This window comes from Gavialis gangeticus, unplaced genomic scaffold, assembly GCF_001723915.1.
Source record: "Gavialis gangeticus isolate Ggan-Ray unplaced genomic scaffold, GavGan_comp1, whole genome shotgun sequence".
Taxonomy (NCBI): domain Eukaryota; kingdom Metazoa; phylum Chordata; order Crocodylia; family Gavialidae; genus Gavialis; species Gavialis gangeticus.
This window is the reverse complement of record NW_017729001.1, coordinates 35,096,121-35,116,844: the sequence shown is the minus strand read 5'-3', so window position 1 is coordinate 35,116,844 and position 20,724 is coordinate 35,096,121. Positions and strand designations below refer to the sequence as shown.

Sequence of the window (20,724 nt, the reverse complement as noted above, 5' to 3'; positions counted from 1 at the left end):
TATGATCAAGGGACAGCAGGGTAGGTCCTATGAGGAAAGGTTGCGGGACCTGAACCTGTTCAGCCTTCAAAAGAGAAGGCTGAGGGGGGATCTTGTGGCCTGTTACAAACTGGTTAGGGGGGATCAGCAGGCGCTGGGGGAGTCCCTGTTCCCCCGAACGCCGCAAGGAGTGACCAGGAACAGCGGTCACAAGCTGGCAGAGGGAAGGTTTAAGTTGGACATCAGGAGGCGCGACTTCACGGTCAGGGCGGCTAGGGTCTGGAACCAGCTTCCAAGTGAGGTGGTGCAGGCTCCCACCCTGGGGGTTTTTAAGAGGAGGTTGGGTGACCACCTTACTGGGGTCGTTTGACCCCAGTGCTCTTTCCTGCCATGGCAGGGGGTCGGACTAGATGATCTGCTCAGGTCCCTTCCGACCCTAGAAACTATGATCAATATGAAATTCAGCCAGTCATCAAAGTTAACTGAGTCAGGCTGCCCAACATTTGTGGATTACATGAAACTTTCTAATCACAATCTCACAACACTCCTGGAAACATACAATTCTCGTTGTGTGTATATCGTATATTCAAACTGACACACAATTTGGAGGTGTATTGAAAGTGATGGACACAGGTTAGTCATGTAACTCTATATGGACTGCTGGGTTAAGAAGCCTCATTTGGCCAACAAGCATTTTAAAACAGGTACAGTTAGGAACAAAAACTGTAGGTCACTCTGAAAATATGGGAGACTGTATTTTGGAACACAATTGTGGAGCCTGCATCTGTATTGGGGGATAGACTAGATGTCCCCCAAAGCCCCTTCCAATCCTTCAAAGTTATGATTCTTTGGGATTAAAAAGGACTTTGTAGCTGCAGTCAACAGCTGCTTGAGCATGGTCGTGGCATTGGCCAGGGAGAGTGACCGCAAGTTGTAGTAGCAGTATTATTGTAGCACCTACAACCCTCAGTCCTGGCCCAGAACCCAGTGTACCAGGTACAAATGCAGGACAAAAGGACTGTCCCTGCTCCAAACTGCAGACAGCCTGAGTACAAGGTAAGAGAAAGCAGAGATATACAAACCAACAGGATGGATGCGCCAAGACGATACCAATCAGCATGATGGGCCGTAGTCATAGCACTCAGAAGATCCAACTGGTGTCAAGGTTTCCTGGATGCTGACGCTGGGCAGTTTTAGTTTAAACATAAAGATGCAACATTTCAATGGTAACAGTAATTAACCACAGGGACAACCCACCTAGGAACCCACCCAACAGATTCTCCATCATGTATGCTCTTGAAATTCAGATTTGTAATAAGATGTGCTCTTGCTCAAACTGACAGTATGAGCGCGATTCATGCATTACTGGGTGCATCTCTGTATCTTGCACTATGCAGGAAGTTCCACCCGGTGACCACAGTGGTCTAGTCTGACTTTAAAATCTACGAATGAATGACGCATCTTTATCTGAATTATATCCAGTCAACAAAAATCTGCTGTCAGTGAGCTTGAATGCAAATCCAAAGATGTCAGGATTGAACACTCATGCTGTCATCAGTCTGCTGCTGCATTATTTGCATTTGTCTGTTGCAGTGTCCCAATTAATACTCATGGGGGGCGGGGGGAGAAGAGCATATTTATCATTTACTATCTTCACTAACTGGCAGAAACAGCAGTCTATGCTAAAGAACTAAGGATGACCCTGTTTAACATCTGTTAGATGGCTATTGAATTTTCAGCCATTCAGTCCCTGCCTACACTTAGACACTTACCTTCCCAAAAGAATGGTCTCAGAGTACAGGGGTTATGCCCATTAGGGTGAGAACTACGTAGCATTTCTCAAGGGAAGCGATTTCTTACAGCATGCTTGTGTCTGTTAGATCCTGAGAAAAGCCATCTGCTATTCTGGGCATTTCTATCAGCGGTCAGTTTTATACAGGGTGAACAAGGCATGTATTAAGAGCACATGATTATAACGTGTTTAACTAGAGACACCGTACAAAAGAGCCAAATTCTGCACTCTCTCACTTTGCCACCATAGCTTTAGAAGAAATCCTAAGTTTACCACATCAAAGTCCCCAATCTCTCATGTGACCTCTCACACCAAACACTCTGTGATTATTACCCTGTCACAGCAATTCCGTGGTAGCCAGAGGTGGGACGGTCCTATCTAAATCAGATCTGCACACACTGTGCTCAGTCCATGATGCTGAGCCCCTTAGTCCCAGTCCAGGACAGCATCTAATGCCCTGAACACGAAGCAAGCAAGGCATCCAAGTGACTTCATAGGACCAGCCATGCGCTTCCAGTTAAGCACATGACAAAGTGGCTCACTGGATCAGGGCTGGTGTGGTCAGCAGCTTGAAGGGCTGGACTCTACTTGGGACTCGCTTCCTAGTCCTAGGCTAGATTTCACCTCCTGGAGAACTGCTGCTGGTTCCAAATTCAACATACCACTTACGTTTGCCAAAGATGGGAGTGGTGGGGGAGCCTAGGGGAGCACTGCATGGGGATTTAGGAATTTGCCTAATGGCTCAGGCTGGCTCCTTTGCATAGAACAGATAAATGGATTTATTCTCTGGAGACAGAGACTGAGGTTCCCACCATTAAATCTTACTCTACAGTAAGTTAATATGTTGTCTGAGGAAATCTCATGTCTCCTGGGCAAAGTGAGCTCGGATGGTATATAGGAAGCATTTGTTGGGCAATGTAATAATGCATTGTTTGGAAAAATGATCCGTCTCTGTGGGTATTTTGTTCTGTTCAGCTGGACTCAGCTGGGGAAGAGCTCCAACTGAAAATTACCTCCCAGATACTGGTTCAGGCACTACTCTGACATCTCAGTCACTAGTTGCTCATTGCTGCAAGACAGTTCATGGCCAGAGTTAGCACAATGCTTTGTACACTGATTTGCACATGGGAAACTTCATGTGTATTTGAAAGCGTAACTGCTTTCTGAATGGTAACCAAAGCAGCATGAACGGCTCAAACCAAAAACTACAAACGCTAGATTTTTCTTCCTCCTAGCTCCTGGTTCCTCAATCTCTCCTTTGCAGCAATACTTATTAGACACAATTGTCCTTGTGCAGAATACAATATACAGTTTGGTATATTTGCTGTTTGCCGGGAGAAACTCTAAACCTGCCTGCTAGGAGACGTCTGTCCCCAGCCGTCCTTTTTCACTGGTACACACCCACTTCCACCCTGCTTTTGTTCAGGCTCACTCCCCTTCCATCAATAGCTAAACGTACAATAGGTTATCTTGTGCCTTGGTGTTTCAGCGGGGCTAAAGACCATATGTTTCTTTTCCTTTTTTTGTTTGTTTGTTTGTGACCTAAGTACTTCAAGGATTCTCGTGGTATTTTCAGTGTCCACAGCACCCAGAATGCTTTCATCTGTTCTTTGCTTTTATGAATGAGTAGTGAAGGGCCTATGTAGACATCAGACATCAATCAGCTTAATGAACGCACACTAAAACAATATTGATCCCCATCCGATTTGTTACAAGTTAGTCACGAAGTTAAATGTCAGCTGGACCCAGCAAGACCACAGCAGAAAACCAGGGTCAACCTGTCAGATTATTGGCTCACTGGTCCAGTATCAGGCAAAGACCCCACTTTTCAGCAAGGGGCATTCTGCTCTGCCGGAGCTAGTTTCTGTCTCGTCTGCGTGATTTGCATGTCTGTCTTTCAGCATTTATGACATGTAGACATCGCAGTAGCCATTTTACAATCCCATACTGACATTTTGTACCATTAAATCTGATAGTGCCAGTCGAATAAGGCCTTGTGCCAGGAATGTGAGACTCCTGGCATTAAGGGGTCAAGAAGAACCATGGAGTTAATAGTTCTACAGAAAAAGACACTGAAGTGGCTCATCCCTCTCCCACTCCAGCTTGCTCTTTTTCAACTTTGCTGTATTTACTTTCACATCAATGGCTCGAGCTGTAAGGGAAACCCTCAAGTTAACATGACTCCGAGGCCTGGTGTGCCCGAAGGATGCTCCACTATTGCACTGCTCTTCCGTTACAGTGCACTGTCCAGAGGAATTGGTCACATTGTGGATGCTCCGTCCCAGCCCAGCGTGAGCTGTCCAAAAGAAACTGCACTGCTCCTGCAAGCTGTTCTGTGCCTGTGCTAGCACTCTGGGGTCCACAGGGCTACAGACTTCCCGCAACATGGCGTGTCACCTGCCAGAACAAGGGACCATCCTGATGTCACCTCCTGGCCTCGGGCCTGACCAGGAGGTCAGGGTACAGGAGAAAGCCGAGTGCTGCAGGAGGTGGGAGTTTGGCTGTTGCCATCTCCTCCACGATCCCATGGCAGCAGGTGGCTGCGGGGGTGCCAGGCCCTGTGCTAAGTGTACGTGTCCACAGGATCGAATGGACAACTGCCAGCTTCTGGGTAGTCGACAGCATCGCTGCCAGGGCATGACTGGAAGAGGAAGTTATGGGATAAGTTGCTAAGGCAGAACTTCCTCCTATTACCCCGTAGCCATTGTGTGAGTGACCCCTCACCCAGCAAGTGTGAACAAAGGGATGAAGGGCTGTGGCTGAAACCAACTATGGGAAAGATCACTGATGCTGAGAGCAAAGGGGAACAAAGAACAAGGCAATTGCGAGTGCACTGACTTCTCTCTTGACTGAAGACATATGACCTCCAACCATCAAGACAATACTGAGCTCCAGAGTCTTGCACTTCTTGCTGCTCCAAGACTCGTGCATCGGTGAACGCAAGTGCTGTCTGCCACTGTCAGCTGACCTAAGCACTGCTTTTTCCTCTACTCCAAGGTGATTATTCACAGTTTCTTTTACCCACAGACCAGACTAACCCTCTCATTTCCTGCTCTCTTGAGCGTGCAGTTGGTGTGGAGAAAGCACACTGCTTATTGTGGTTGCTAGTGCAACATTAATAATGATAGTAGACACAAGACAAAGCTTGTTGTTCAGATGAAACAAAAGCAGAAACAACGCAGCAACATGATCTGCTCGGTGAATGAGAGTATGGCTTGACAGGAAGCTGAGTGACTGCAGCTGGCCACCAATCCCTCTGGCCAACTGTTTAATAGCCGAGCATGGAACAGCCGATACACATTTAATTATTGTTTTTTTAAATAAATGATTCAGTTTTTTTAAGTTCTTGGAGGATTTCACAGACATTAGGGCTGGAAAGGACCTCGGAAGATCATCGAGTCCAGCCCCCCACCCGAGGGGCAGGAAGTCAGCTGGGGTCATAGGATCCCAGCAAGATAAGCATCCAGTTTGCTCTTGAAGGCGTTCAGTGTAGGTGCTTGAACCACCTCCGATGGCAGGCTGCTCCAGGCCTTGGGGGCTCAGACAGTAAAGAAAGTCTTCCTTATGTCCAGCCTGAAACGGTTTCACAGGAGTTAATGACCGTTCGACCTTGTTATCCCTTGGGGCGCTCTGGTGAACAAATGTTCCCCCAGATCCTGGTGGTCACCCCCGATAAACTTATAGGTGGCCATCAGATCACCGCTGAGCCTGCACTTTTCCAGGCTGAAGAGCCCCATGGCTCTCAGCCTGTCGTCGTAAGGTCTGTTTTCCTGACCTCTGATCATGTGCGTGGCTCTCCTCTGGACTCCGCGTTTAAACGGGTATCCTGGACGTTGGCCGCTCAGACAACTCTCGGGATTCTACTACTATTTTGCCCCCACTTATGCCCCCAAATTCTTTACAAGTGAGCCAAGGGGCACAGGGAGAAATAAAAAGCAAAACAAGCCACTTCAGCTGTGAGACCAGTTAGGAGGATACCATTTTACAACAGCAACAGCAAGTAGATAATGCCTCCAAAACGGTAACTCCTGCTCACCTTGGAGCTAAAAAGCATAGAGTGCACCCTTTTCTCCCACCAAAGCCTTTAAAACTGAGGTTTGGGTCCTCTGACCCAGCTAAACTGCTCAGCTGAGGACCAGAGGAGGCAGGAAAGCTGCTATTACATCTCTCTGATCTTAAGGGTTGCCTCAGGGCTGCTCTAAAATGATGTCTGAAGCCCAAGGAGCTTTTCCAGCAGGTGGAGATAACTGCAGAGTAACAGTTCTCCCATTACAGCCTAGAAGAGTGATCCAGAGATGGTGGTGCAAGCTGGAAACACAAAAGACTGATTCAGTTCCCTTCTCCCCCAGGCATCCTTTACGACTGAGAAAACTACTTAAGGGTGAGTCTCAGTGTTGCTTAGGCACCTAACTCCTAATGATTCAAATGGGAGTTCATAGATGTTAGGGCTGGAAGGGGCCTTGCACGATCATCGGGTCCAGCCCCCTGCCCAAGGGGCGGGAAGTCAGCTGCGGTCACCCCAGCAAGATAAGCATCCAAGCATTTCTTAAAGGTATCCTGAGTAGGTGCTTACACCATTCCAGACTTTGGAGACTTGGACGGTAAAGAAGTTTATCCCTATGTTCAGTCTAAAATGGTCTTCCAGCAGTTTGTGACCATTAGACCGTGTCTTCCCTTGGGGTGCCCTGGGGAACAGACCTGCTCCCAGTTGCTGGTGCACATCCTGATGAACTTACAGGCTGCCACCAAGTCCCCCCTGAGCCTGCGCTTCTTCAGGCTGAGGAGTCCCACGGCTCAGCCTCTCTTCGTAGGGCCTGTTCTCGAGACCTCTGATCGTGCGCGCGGCTCTCCTCTGGACTCTCTCAAGCCTCTTCACGTCCTTTCTAAAATCTGGAGCCCAGAACTGGATGCAGTACTCCAGCTGCGGCCTCAACCAAGGCCAAGTAAATTGGGAGGATGACTTTGTGGGTCTTGCTTGAGATGCATTGATAGATACAAGCCAGAATTTTATTTGCTTTGCTGGCCACAGCATCACGTTGGCAGCTCCTGTTCATCTTGCGGTCCATCAAGACCCCCAAGTCTCTTTCGGTCATGGTGCTAATGAGTGTAGCACTGCCGAGCCTGTAAGTATGATGTGGGTTTTTTCTCCTGAGATTGAGCACTTTGCATTTCTGTGTTGAGTGCCATCAGGTTTTGATCTGCCCACCTTGCAAGTCTGGCCAGGTTGGCCTGAATTGCCAGCCCATCCTCTAGCGTGACCACACTTCCCCATGATTTGGTATCATCCGCAAACTTAGCCAGTCTGCTTCTGACACCCAAATCCAGATCATTTATGAATATATTAAAGAGTACTGAGCCCTGGGGGACGCCGCTGGTCACCATGCGCCATGTTGACTCGGTTCCATCCACTGTCACTCTCTGGGTCTGACCACAGAGTCAGGTCCCCAGCCATCAGACTGTAAGGTTGTCAGGGTCATAGTTCCTCAATTATACCGTGAGGACATCATGGGAGACCAAATCAAAGGCTTTTTTGAAATCCAGCTACGTGACATCAACCTCTTCTCCCTTGTGCAGGTGATGCGTCACCTGGTCATGGAAGGAAGTGAGGTTGTTCAGGCAACACCTACCCACAATGAAGCCATGTTGGCTCCCTCTCAAAACGTTGCCTTCCATTAGCTTGTTGTTGATGGATTCCTTGGTAATTTTTTCCAAGATCTTTCCAGGGATTGCGGTCAAACGGATTCACGTGTAGCTCCCTGGATCTTCCTTCCTTTCTTGAAGATAGGCACCACACTGGCCCTCTTTCAGTCTCCTGGAGCCTCTGCCAAGCGCCACAAGCTCTCAGACAGCCTCGCCCCTGAGCATGCTCGGGTGCCAACCAACTCTTTTAGCACTCTTGAGTGCGTTCCGTCCGGGCCAGCTGGCTTGCGGATGTTCAGCCTCTCGAGCCGTTCCCTCACGAGAGCTTCGCCAATTATAGGCATATGATTGCCCTTACCCTGGTAGTTGTGCGTCCTGTCAGGCATCGCGATCTACTTGGGCTGGTGGAAAACTGATGCAAAATAATTGTTGAGGAGATTAGCTTTTTCCTGGGTGTCGGTTGTCAGTTGCCCCATTTGGTTCAGCCGGGGTCCAATGTTGCCCTCGTTTTTTCTCCAACTTCCCACGTATCTGAAGAAGGACTTTTTATTGTCCTTGATTCCCACAGTCGGTTTGAGTTCGGTTTGGGCCTTGGCTTTCAGTTAGGCACCAAACCGCATCTGAGCTTCAGTGTCTCTGTCCCCGCTCGGTGAAAGGGAACGCTGTTTCCTCGTCTCAAGAGTGTTCTGAGGAGAAACTCATTCAAGATGTAAGATGCCCCATCAGTACAGTCATGACTTGCATTCCCCATAAACACCCATACCTCCAGGGCTGGGGCAGGGAGGGTGTGTCCAAGGCAGTGTGATGATGAGCACATTTAAATGCAACACCCAGAGATTTAGTTTTAGGCAAGAATGGGCATCTGCACCGCATCACTGGGTTATGGCAGCCCTGGAAGTCCCCCTCTGCCAGACTGGGGTTCCCGCCAGTCCAAGGGATTCGCATCCCACACCAAGCCGTCTATTTACATTTGCTGTTTGCATCTGCCGTTAGAGCTATCAAGCAAGTCTCTGAAAGAGGATTTTTGCATTTATGTGGTGCACCACATTCATTCCTCCTGAGCAGTCTGGCTTAGAAGTGATTCGGGGAAGGAGAGGTCTGGAAGACAACCGAGAAGGAGGGAGAGCGCTCTGTGTTCATGAGGGGAATGCAGGGATAGCAATTAGGGTTAGCAAAGGGCTTCCTGCCAACGGACTTACAACAACAAGTTGCTAGTTCTGTAGCTTAAGTAATCCTTCTTGTGGCACTCCTAGCCCATTGCAAATCATGCTGCCGCTCTGCTAATTCATGCCACCACGCACACGGAGCCGCCGTGACTGTAGGCTAGAAATGCATGCAGAGCTGTTGTTTTATCTTCAGGACCGAGGCCTTGCTGGGCTTGGTTTTCCTCAACCCCACCAACTGCAGTAGGAGCACGCACTGATAATCAGGCCCTCAGTATTTTAAGTTGGACACTAAAAATGAGTGGGTACATCTGAGAATGGGGCAGGACACTTCTAGGAAGGAAACAATGAAGATATGGACTCCTCTGGCACCAGAAGACACAAACAGCCTTAACAATGTGGCCTAGCACTGTGCTTTACAAGCTCTGCAAATACTGGAGGGGAAACAATTTTTCCTAATATGTCAATTTGCCTTAGGTGCTCTCGCAGTACCTGGAGCACTGCATCGATTGTGTTGCTTTGGAAAACACCAGCCGTCGGTGTTCTCTAATCAGCCTTGAAACATCCCACAAAGTATCCTATATACTATCAGAAACCCCAGAGGGAGGAAGTCCTCTCCTCTGTGGGCATCAGGCTAAACTCTGGGCAAATGCTGCTCACCTGAAATAGGCAGAAAGAAACAGAAGGCAAGACGGAAAACTGTTGGACCCGAGTCCAGCCCAGCACATGCACATGCACATGCAGTTGAAGCAGCCCTTCCTGTTAAAGGACTGAGGGTGAATTTGGTGAGTGTGAGTACGCTCTGGTTACGCATGGCTCAGGCCTGGTGCTGGCAGAGGCTGTTTAAGTTTGTTGTTTGCCCAACAGCCGGGTTCTGACCCGAGACCCCAGGCAAACCGTGCCGGCGTTCCCGCCCTGGGCAGCCTGGTTCAAGGGTGCCGCGTGCTCGCACCCCGGAGCTGGCTGACGTCTCTCCACAATCACCGTACCGAACCGCAGGTCTAGCGTGGTGCTGTATCAGTTCTCCACTTCAGAGCTTCCACTTCCAACAGTCACCTTGTAACAAGCCGAAACCCTAAAGAGATGCGGACGTCTTATTTGCCAACGGACTCTCGCATGCTCTACGGGGAATATAATTTTTTTCCCCAAAATTGGAAATCTATCCACTAACCTAATCGCTCTGCTCATAAGGACTGTACCATTTTTAACAGCAAATTCAGGACTGGGAGTTCTACTCCTTCAAGGGACAGGTAGACAACTCCTAATGGTATCAGTTTTAATTCCTTGCATCTGTTTAAATGGCAGAGAAGGATCCTGGCAGGTAACACTAAACCCACAGCACATGTGGGCTCCACCCTGGAAGGGTGATAATTTCTATCCATAGACAAGTCAGTCTAACAGACGCCGTATTTCTTAAGCCTCCCTAATTACAAAATGCACTGATTCCTCATCCAAATTTACTCTCATGTCACTCAGCCCCTTTTGATTAGTGTTGACATCAGCAATCCTAAATCATTGCATTGTCTTTCTTAGGTGTTTGCATCCAAAACCATTATATAATCCTCTGTGTGAGAGTCCAGGCAAATGAACTAGTTACCCGGAGAGGAGAGAGAGCAGGGCCTCACTTGACTTCAGCTTCCAATGTGCATAAGCTAATGCCACAGAAGGCAAAAGTTAAACTGCAGTAATTAAGCAGAGAGACCACAGGTTAGCTTTCATCTACCACAAAGGAAGAGCATGCACACAGATAATCACTGTGAAGCAACTGCTGCCTGCTAAGCCCCTATATCCCCCTCTACCTTGGGTAAGTCATTCTGCCCATCCCCTGGGTTAATAAATGCTATCACCTGATTTCCTGCCATCCTGCCTCTGCTGGGCTACATTTTGCAGTGGCAGTGTTGCACATAATAGGAGACCCAGGCTAGAAGCTGTGCAGTCATCTAGTTAATAAGGAAACAAATGAAGTGGTAAAATGTGCCCACAAGCGCATGTCTCTATGAATCACTCTCTGGTTCTCTCCAGTGCCTGGAAATCTTGGCTGTTACAAGGACCACGGCAACCCACCTCCTCTGACTGGCACCAGCGAGACCTCCAATAAGCTCACTATCCAAACCTGCATCAGCTTCTGCCGGAGTCAGCAGTTCAAGGTAATTTCTCTGACCTCCACATATCGGACAGGTCTTTCGAACAGGACGGGCTGGCATGCAGGGAGACTTCTGCTGTGCTCGTGCTGTTTTCTCAAGTTCTTCTCCTGGGAGCGCCAGGTCCCACTCCCCCGCGCCCCGAGAGCCCAGCCTCACTCCCCCACTCATCCAGGAGAACCAGGCCAGAAGCCCCCAGATGAGTGCACGGGTGGCCCAAAAGAAGCATGTCTGAGGTGCAAATGCGCCTGCATCTGTATTGCCCATAGGGGTGGCTGCAGGGGTGAGGCACCGTGTCCCCAGCCCCTCCTCCCAGGCCCCACAGCTCACTCCTCTCTGCACAGCATCTTGTCCCACTTGTCCTGGGCCCCACATAATCGCACCCCTCCAAGTGGTACACTCCTGCAGGCCGTGCAACCTCTGGGGAGCACCCGTTAGCCTCCAGATACCATCCTCCCTGTCTGATGTCTCTCTGCTGTCCCAGTTTGCAGGCATGGAGTCCGGCTATGCCTGCTTCTGTGGGAATAATCCTGACTACTGGCGCTACGGGGAGGCTGTCAGCACAGAGTGCAACAGCGTCTGCTTTGGGGACCACACGCAGCCCTGTGGTGGCGACGGCAGAGTCATCCTCTTTGACAGTGAGTACTGAAATGGGCTGAGTAGGGAGTCACACGCTTAGCAAGTCAGGGGAACAGCATCCCAAGGACTCTGAACAATACCGCACACAAAACCATGAATCCCAGCAGCGGGGATCAGCTCAAGACAGCTGGGTCCAGACCTGCTCAGGACAACGAGAACACACGTGCAGAGTGAAATGCATGAAACTTCACCCTAGTTCACACCCCTGTCGAGTCGAGTCGAGAAGTGGGGTGGAGTAGCCCTGCTAGTTAATGCTTGCCCAGGCACGGTCCAGACACTATCAGGCGTTTTCCCACACCGTGACTGAAAGCAGGGTTCGCTCTGCATGGCACTTTCAGAACTGTCCCTAATTAAATCAGTGAATGTGTACTTAAATTGAAGTGATGAGCCTCACCCAGAGATGAGACCCCCTCAGATATGCAGGTATGAGTCTGCTCCCCCTCTGCTCTTCATAAAATGAAATTTCCTAAAGGCAACCATCATGAAAAAGGATCCACGGTGTGTCTCCATCTGTAAAACAGAAAACCGAAATAGCACACCTGCCTCATAAAAGGGATGGTGTGGAATAACTAATGTGCATTAGGGGTTCTGAACGTGTGGAGCACTGTATACATTTGAGTCACTGCTAAAAGAAGTGGGGAGTCCAGCTGCAATGCAAGTAGTGAGGATGCAGTAATACTGCACTAGTTTGTAAACCTCCTTTCTCTCTCTCTCTCCGAAGTGCTTTGAGATTTCAGTGTTAGCCTGAAAATTCTGGTGTTTGGGAAGAATTACAGAGAGAGCCTGAGACAGTCTTTGGGAGCACTCCCCATCAACACTACCTCTATTAACTGCATTTTAATATCTGTGCTAGGCTTCATGCTGTCAAGGGTTAAACCCAGATAACAATCCAACTGAGACAAAATCTAGATAAAAATGCCAAACTGAGCACGAACTGGTCGTTTCCACACAACAGCTTCTGGCCCAGTTATGCACAAGTAAAGTACTTTTGAAATAATATAAGTCAGAGGCGGAGAGATAATGGGCAGTCACCGACTTCAGCATCACATGAGAGGAGATGTGGATCGGCCAGTACGCTTCCCCTGGACTCCCTTCTTTGTGGCTACCTCACTTAACAAAAGCTACAGCAGAGATCACTAGAGCAGCCTTTACAAAGAATAGAGGAGCTGAAACATTTCAAGCATTACTGCACGCAACACATTTGTCAGAATGTTTGGAACATCTCCGCTTCGTGTTTGAGGTGTCTGCACATGACTCTGCAGTAAGAAGTTATTCTTAACCATGCGCATCCAGTTCGCCATGTGCCACAAAGAATTCCAGGCAGATGTCTCCCAAATAAGCCTCTCCAATTATGTCTGCATTTCACTGCAGTCTTTAATGATACCTTAGGAAAAAGAGCATTGTCGAACGATGGAAGGGGCTTGATAAGGCCCAGAATCTGCTCCAGAAGAAGGAACAGCATTTTGCCCATTTTTTAAAACATCTCCTTCCCAGCCTTGTCTCCCTCGTTTTACACACAGGGTTTCGGGGGGGGGTTACAGGCATGTGTTGTCACATGACCAAGAAGAAAATGCTAAATTTCAAGAGCAGCAGAACAGAGACAATTGATAGTAGGAGGTAGGTTCGAGACCTCCCATCTGCGCTCATTGCACTGGAGCAACAGACTCGAATCAAAGTACTTACCTGCTCTGGCTCAGCCGCCAGTGTTTCTAAGTGGGAATAATTGTTGCTGGTCATCTTTGCTTCTGAAGGCAAAATGAGAGAGAGGTTTTTTTAGGCCCTAACCCTCTTCTTGCATGAAACTGAAGCACTTAAAATCGTGATTGTTTTGAATTACTTAAGATTTGTTCATAAAGCTCTGGAAATTTCCCCAAAGAGCAGAATTCTACCTAGTCATCTGTCTTTCAGCCCATTACATAGGGAAGCAAACTTTCTGAGCAAATCAGGTCCCTCCTGAAAAGAAATGTTGCCTGTAATCTAGCAGAAGATGTATTATTCACATCTGGAAACCAAAGACCTTGTCTAGAAATAAATATTACATGGCTAATAGGATCCAGTACTGGACTGGTGAATGTGCTATGCTATGAGAAAGATGCAGAATCCAGACTGGACAGACTTGGAGAAGCCTCTCGCAGCAGGTGCAAAATCCTGGGAAAGTGAGAAGACACTTGGCTTTGTGCCGCTTGCTTTTGTCTCGGTCTGTTCAGAGCGATCTAAGCCATGGCACAGCTCCCCCACAGGATTCAAGATCTCGAATACACTGCTCTACTTTCATTTTTCTTAGCAAATTATCCTGAATTACAAGTGAAGTGTTACTGAGTCGTTCATTCTGTATTAGAGCCCATCAAGAATAACGACCTGCCTCTGTCTTTACTCCTGGGGTGGGTCCACTGTCAGGGAGGTGCAGCAGGAACGCAATCCCGAGAGAGGCGTGCTGGGCTCACATATGGAAGGTTTTCTGTGGTGTCTGATCTGGCCTTCGCTCTGGCTGTGGAACAGTTTTCTTTAGAGTCTGTTACAGCCACTGGTTTACCCTGCCGAGAACAGGGTCAGACCACTGAAACACTAGACAGGAAAAAGAATGCAAGCAAAGTTTAAAAAAATACAAAGATCTATTTAGAAGGCTTTATTGACAGGGAAGTTGTGAAATACCATAGCCATCAGCAAGAGGCATTACTTCTCACTGCAATACACATCTCTAACAGGGAGAGGGAGAAATTACTAAACATCAGCGGGGTGGCTCGTTATGATCAGAGCACCGCAGGCCGTGCCACAGTGGGGGAAGTGAGAGCACAGACGTGTCCCCTGTGGTGGCACAGCATCTCCAGAGGTTCCCACTGAAATGATGCAGCTCCTGTGCTCAGTGCAGGTCTGCATAATTGAGCCGCTAACATCAGCGCAGCACAGCTGAGGCATCACCCAACATGGACCATGCTACAGAAGCACAATCTGCATACACTGATTTTTCATTTCTCCATTTTTCATTTCTCTCCTTTTTACAGCACTTACTGGTGCCTGTGGAGGAAACTACACTGCTCCGACATCAGTGATCTATTCCCCAGATTTCCCTGATGTGTACGGCGCGGGCAGGGTCTGCTACTGGACCATACAAGTTCCAGGGGCATCTCAGATCCATTTCAACTTCACTCTCTTTGACATCAAGGACTCAGCAGACATGGTGGAGGTGCTGGATGGCTACACGTACCATGTGCTGGCCCGTTTTGACAGCAGGAACCAGCCTCCGCTTTCTTTCAACATCTCTTTGGACTTTGTCATTCTGTATTTCTTTTCAGACCAGATAAATCAGGCCCAGGGATTTGCTGTCAGGTACACAGGTAAGAACCAGCTACTTGATCCCTTGCCCTTGAGATGCTTAGTCTACACAGCATACTTGTACAGGCACAGCAAAAGCAGGCATCTGAGCTCCTCCTGCAAATCCTTCACCCCATCTGTCCGATTCCAGAGGCCGAGGCCGAGGCTGAGGCCTTCCGCCCGGGCTTCTATCTGGGTGCAGAGAAATGCTTTCAGCTCCTTCCGACAGCTGATGGCTGGGGCTTAACAGTATGAAGCCCCCATCCCCTGCCCTGCTAGCGAATGAGGAAAGCAAAATTTGAAGCATAGTGACCCCACGTAGTCCATTGGCACCTTCTGTTTCTCCTTCACCCTCCCGAGCTGTCCATTCCCCTCAGCCAGGCAACACCCAAGTTCCAGTTCTGCAACCAAGCCGGTTACATTCACAGCCTAGCTGATGTACCTGTGCCAGCAAGACTGTGCATATCAGCCCCAGCTTCTGCTGCTCTGTCCCTTCCCTCCAGCATCAGCATTTCTACCAGCGTGTCTTGCAGGTAGAGGCCTGCCCACCATCACGGACTGGTAGTCACTGGTTGGCTACACACAAGTGTTACCAGCCAGCCTTGCCTAGCATGGGGCTAGCTCTTAGAAAGCTCCCATCTTCCAGCGGCAATTAGCTAGTCACCACTTCTGGTTCCACTAAGCCGATTCATTGTCTTAGTAAGTAGGTAATAAAAGAGGAACATCCTGTTTCTTGGACACAGTTCATATGCCAGCAGTAGAGTCTCCGCTTCAGCGTCTTACAGAGTCAACATGGGACCACACGCTAGATTTAGATGGATCTTTCTCTATGCTCCGTCTCCGGGAGGAAACTCTTTAGTTCTTGAATAAGGCCATTGGGAGTTCTTATGAGCAATTCATTAACTTTCAGGAAGCAGCTGAGTAAGTGACAAGATTGTGCCTGTTTCAGCCATGAACTGCCTATAGGAATTCTTAGTGCAAGCCAGGAAAAAATATACAATTCCTGTTTAACAAAACACATATCCAAAAAGCCTACCTCCAGATAAATCAGTTCAGACCTTATCTAGATAACCTCTCTCTTATTGCATTTTCAGCGACCAAGGAGATGGTACAGCAGGACAAAGCCCCCGTCAACCTGACCCTTACTGAGGTGATAACTGAACAAGCAAATCTAAGTCTCAGTGCAGTGCGGTCTTCAAAAATACTTTACGTCATCACGAACAGCCCAAGTCACGCCCCTGGCACCATGCCTGGTAATGTCCAAAGAGGAACAGTGAGCATAAGCAGCAGGCAGGGCTTACATTGCCTGGCTGGGCTTGTAGATCACAGGACCCGTGGCGCATCAGACCGCTCTTGTGCACCACAACCAGCACAACTGTTTGCATTTGGGACACACATTTGCTGCACAAGCTGCAAACTGAGTCACACACAAACAACCATGTGCTGTGAAGCTGGTCTCTACCTGGGTGCAGGGAGCATGGGGCAGGGGTAGCTTTTGTCCAGTTCTCTCTGCACCCTTGGTATCCATGGGTGTTGGTAGCCTCAGGGCCTCATTCGCTTGCAGCAGCAAATAAAGGACCCGACATGGCTGCTCTACCAGCCGAGACTATCAGAAGATCATGCCAGTCCAATGCCCTGCCCATCTGTGACAGGCTACCACCTGGCCCACAACACATCCCCCCACCCTGTAACATCCCGAGACCACTGCAGAGGAAAGGTCAGAAGAAGCTGGGGCTATGCTAGGTCAGGACTCCTTTGTACAAGGAGAAATCTTCAGCTGCTGCTTTGTGGCATCATTAAGTCCCCTGTGAGCTGCTGGAGTCCCAAAGGCAATTAAAGAAGAGTCAGGGCTGTGCTGCACTGCCCGAGGGAGGAATAATACACCACAGACCATTTGCTGGTTAGGGTCTGGAAAGGGAACACAGTAACAGCGGAATAACTACTGCGCTGAGATCTGCCCAGCTCCCTGTAAATGCAAAATTGTTGCTTGGAGTACATTTCCTAGTGCAGCAAGCACTTTATTTTTAAAGTACCTTAGAAAGTCTTTCATCCATTTCCTAGGCAGAGAATTAGGCAGCTTCACAACCTCTCTGCAGGGAAGTATTTCCTGAGATTTTCTTTAAACTGCCAAAGTCTGAAGTTTCAGAGCGAACAATGCAGAGGGTCCAGTGGGTGCGGGCTGCCTGGAATCAAGAGTGCTGGGATTTGCTACTGTCCTAAAGCCTGGACGTCAAGTGTCAGAGGCAGAGTGCAACAGGAAACACACCCTTAGTTAAAAAAGAAAAGTGAATGAACATGCTAGGAGCTGTGCATCTTTCTTTTCCAGAGTGGACAGTCTATGGCCTTACAGCACTGCTCATCCTGAGTGTCACTGCCATACTGGCCAAGATACTTCTGCACGTCACAATGAAGTAAGTATGGATAGAACTGCCTCTAAGTGCACAGGCATAATGGCGAAGGCCCAGTCCTGCGATTGCTCACATCCTTGAGGGAACCCCTTTCTTCTTCTGGCCGTGCCCCGATAGGTTATTGTCCATAATATGAGTTACATGTTGCTTTCAGTGCTCCCTCAAAGCAGCTGCCAGATAAACACAGCACTAACTTTCCTGTCTGAAATCACAGAATCCCTTTTGTTCTGCTTTATTTTATAGAGCTTCCTGGTGCTGGGGGTGGGAAAAGACGGTCATCCAGACCAAAATTATACAGAGGAGAAAACAAGGATTTCCACCACTTTTGGGAGGAGAACTAATTATTTTAATTTTTAATGCACAAAATATTAAAAGCATATCAAAGAGTAGCCCACACTGGGCATGTGTGAAATAAAATTCTATCAGCAATGAATCTGCTGGCTTATATTCAGACTTTCTTTTGTTGAAAAACTGGAAAGGGCTCTGAGAAGAGCCACTAAAATAATTGAAGGGTGGGAAAACTTACGTAGCAAAAGGTTTAAGAAACTAAGCCTGGGAAAGAAAAGGTTGACAGGGGACTTGATCACCGTGTGCAAGCACCTAAAAGGGAAAAGATCTCTGATAGCAGACAGCTCTTTAACAGAAAAAAGTAACATGAAACCCAGTGGCTGGAAGGTGAAGATAGATAAATTCAGACTAGCAGTAAGGTGCAGTTGTTAACAGTGAGAGCAACTGAACATTAATGCAGCGTAACACGGCATAAGTGGAGATCCGAGTTATTTCTAAAAAATACTTGTGGATTATAAAGCCAGAAGGGACCACTGTAACCATCTAGTCTGAGCTCTTGTACAGTACACCGTAAGACTCCGCTGAAGTAATTCCCGTTTGACCCGGGGTCTCTCTCCTGCGGGGGAGGCAGAAGAATCTAAGCCACAGCTTCACGTGTCCAGTGATGGAGGATCCATGGCAAATTTTGCTGCCTTGTTTCACTGTTAAAAATGTGCACCTTTTTCTTGTTGGATTTTGTCTAGCTTCAACTTTCAACTACTGGATCTCATTATAATGTTGTCTACTAGACTGAGGCATCCTCTGTTGTCAATTTGAGATCCTCACGTGGGTCTTTATTGGCAGGAACATTTGCAAACAAAAAGGGTCTTTGTTCCTTCAAAATCTCTCTGCTGTGCCCTCTACTTCCCTGCAAACTTGATATTATCATAATAATTATTATTTTGTTGTTCATGAAGTCTCAGATGGCTGCTCTGTTTATGATATCACAGATACAGCATCCTCACTCTAGATAGGGCATTATAAAAAGAGCTGATTTCTAGATCAACCAGGGGTAAAAAAAAAAATTCAGGCTAACTCTGGTTTTCTAAATCAAACCTGGGACCATTCTCCAGCACTATTCTTTCCCCACTCCTCCGTTCCATTTCCTGCCTTCGAAAAATAGCTTCCCCTCATTCTTCCGTGTCTCCAGACATAAAGCAAAGGTGGTCTTTAATCTCTCATTTGCCAGTACATCAGGCAAGTTGTAGCCACTAAATGGTGACATTTCCCCCTCCCCCCACTGAAACGTACTGTTGGTGCAGAGAGTGCAACGTGGAACAGCAGTGCAATACTGTGGACCAACAGCATTGCAGTCTGTAGCACTGCAGCATGGTCCGGTGGATTGGGACTCTGAAGCCCTGCTGCATGACCTCAGGCAGGTCACTGCTCTCTGGGCCTCTCTGTCCCCTCTTCTGGTTTGTTTATTTAGACGGTAAGCTATACAGGGGACAGGCCCCCCTCTCCCGACATAGCTGTACAGTGCCTAACACAATAGTATCCCAATCTCAGTTGGAGTCAGCAGGCACTACTGGAATAGCAGTAGCATCACAATCGATACCTCTGAGCACAGTTTGTACGATAAAACTGCTGTTTCCTAGGTCTCACCAAGTGCCCTCTACAGCCGAGAGAGATTCCTACCGGGCGACCCGTGCAAGCGAGATCTGGAGTATTTTTTATGAGCCGTCCACATCAATCTCCATCTTCAAGAAAAAACTGAAGTATCAGCAAGACGATTGCAACCCACTTGTGGAAGACTAAGTTCCAGTTACTCCACGGGGCACAGCGTTCTGCAACTCGAGGTGACCTGGCGCTAATGCTTTTCCTCTCGGTCTGATTCTTGTCTCCCAAGATCTGCTCCTCCGTGGGGCTTTGACTGACCTTCCTTTCCTGTAGTTCTCCAGTGCACACCAGACACAGCAGAGCCAGCTGCTGTAACCATTTGGGAGGATCTGGTGCTTGCCAGATCTCTCATCCTGCTCAGTACTGCCATTAAACCAGTGCACTTGAAACAGAAATGAGCTGTCTAAAATGGTGATGCCCTGCACACCGGCAAAACAAGGGAAATGTGGAACCTGTGGAGATCAGCGCTCTGGGTGTGCTGGGACTGCTCCTTAGGCCCCCTGAGACTCCAAGCTGAGCCCAAGTAGAGATGCCACTGTCGGTTCAGCTCCTGCAGCAACAGGTGGTGAACTGGCTCTTGCTGTAAATATTTCTAGCTGGCAGTGGACAGAGGTGAGCGAGTCAAAGACTTTGGAAAGGTATCTGCCCGATAGCCAGGGCTGTGCTATTTATGGCTGGCCTCTTTTCAGAAGCACAAATATAGCAAACCGATCACATCTCAAAGGTGAAGTTGAGAAGAAAACACTCAAAGGCTCAGCTGCAAGCAGTAATTTCATGGGGTGGTGCCATTGGACCAGACTCTACAAGAGACAGAGCTTAAAATGTGTGTGCCTGAGTGACTGCGCCCAGTGACTGCCTTTGAAAGGGCCACTGAGAGCAGCAAGGACACTGCCACAACAGCCTTCTGCCACTCTGATGCCTCTTGTCCCTTCCAGATGTGACCACTGCGCTGCCTACCTAGGACTGAAAACCAAGCTGTCAATCCAGTAAACTTCAGATGGTGAAGATGGCAATCAAGAATCCTCGCAGCAAAAGTTGGAGATCTAATCTACCCCATTAGCAAAGGATCAGGGCACTACAAGGGATCCATGGTAGCTGGCAAATTACTGCTGGGTATATTATTGTCTTTACTGGTGAAGAGAAGGAACAAGGATAGAAGCAAAGGAATATCTCTGTGCCCAAGTCTGCCAGTTAGAAGCAGTCCAACGTGCCAGTGTCTCAGAAGCACTCAGCAAAAACCATTTAATCCTTTTTTAAAGGGGAGGCAATTGCCAAAAACCTCATGCAGTCCAGAAGTAGAGTAGGATTCTGTTTTCTGATGTGTAATCCACGAGTGTGTGTGTGTGTAAGTGTCCTGTAACCACTGGATCGTTTGCACATCTGCACAGCCCCTGAACCCAAGTGCCTTAAACAAACACATACATATTGGGGCGAGAGATCTGTAACAAATGGATATATGTTTCATCAAGCTGGAGTGTGAGAGTAAACAAGGATGCATACATATGGGTTTGAAAGAGAGACAAGACCTGCGGTGCTTTAGGGGACCAAAAAGGGACATGTGCATCAGCAGAAAAGAAAAAAAAGGCAAAAAACAAAAACACAACCGTTGTCCTCAAGGCACCTGGAAAGATGTGACATGCATATATAATCCCCGTAGAACCTAAACTGGGATGCGAGAAAGATGAGAAAGGGCAAGATCAACC

General features: G+C 48.2%; 1 protein-coding gene across 1 annotated transcript in view; it reads left to right on the top strand.

Moving 5' to 3' along the window:
- KREMEN1 (kringle containing transmembrane protein 1) overlaps positions 1-19,721 on the top strand; it is a gene marked incomplete at its 5' end in the record, with an annotated part of 25,684 nt that extends 5,963 nt beyond the window's left edge. The window contains 6 exons of the mRNA XM_019506667.1: positions 10,597-10,721; positions 11,200-11,353; positions 14,357-14,689; positions 15,761-15,919; positions 16,993-17,077; positions 19,000-19,721. Coding sequence (XP_019362212.1) covers positions 10,597-10,721; positions 11,200-11,353; positions 14,357-14,689; positions 15,761-15,919; positions 16,993-17,077; positions 19,000-19,159 — 1,016 coding nt within the window. The remainder of the gene's footprint in view (positions 1-10,596; positions 10,722-11,199; positions 11,354-14,356; positions 14,690-15,760; positions 15,920-16,992; positions 17,078-18,999) is intronic.
- Between the last annotated feature and the right edge of the window lie 1,003 nt (positions 19,722-20,724).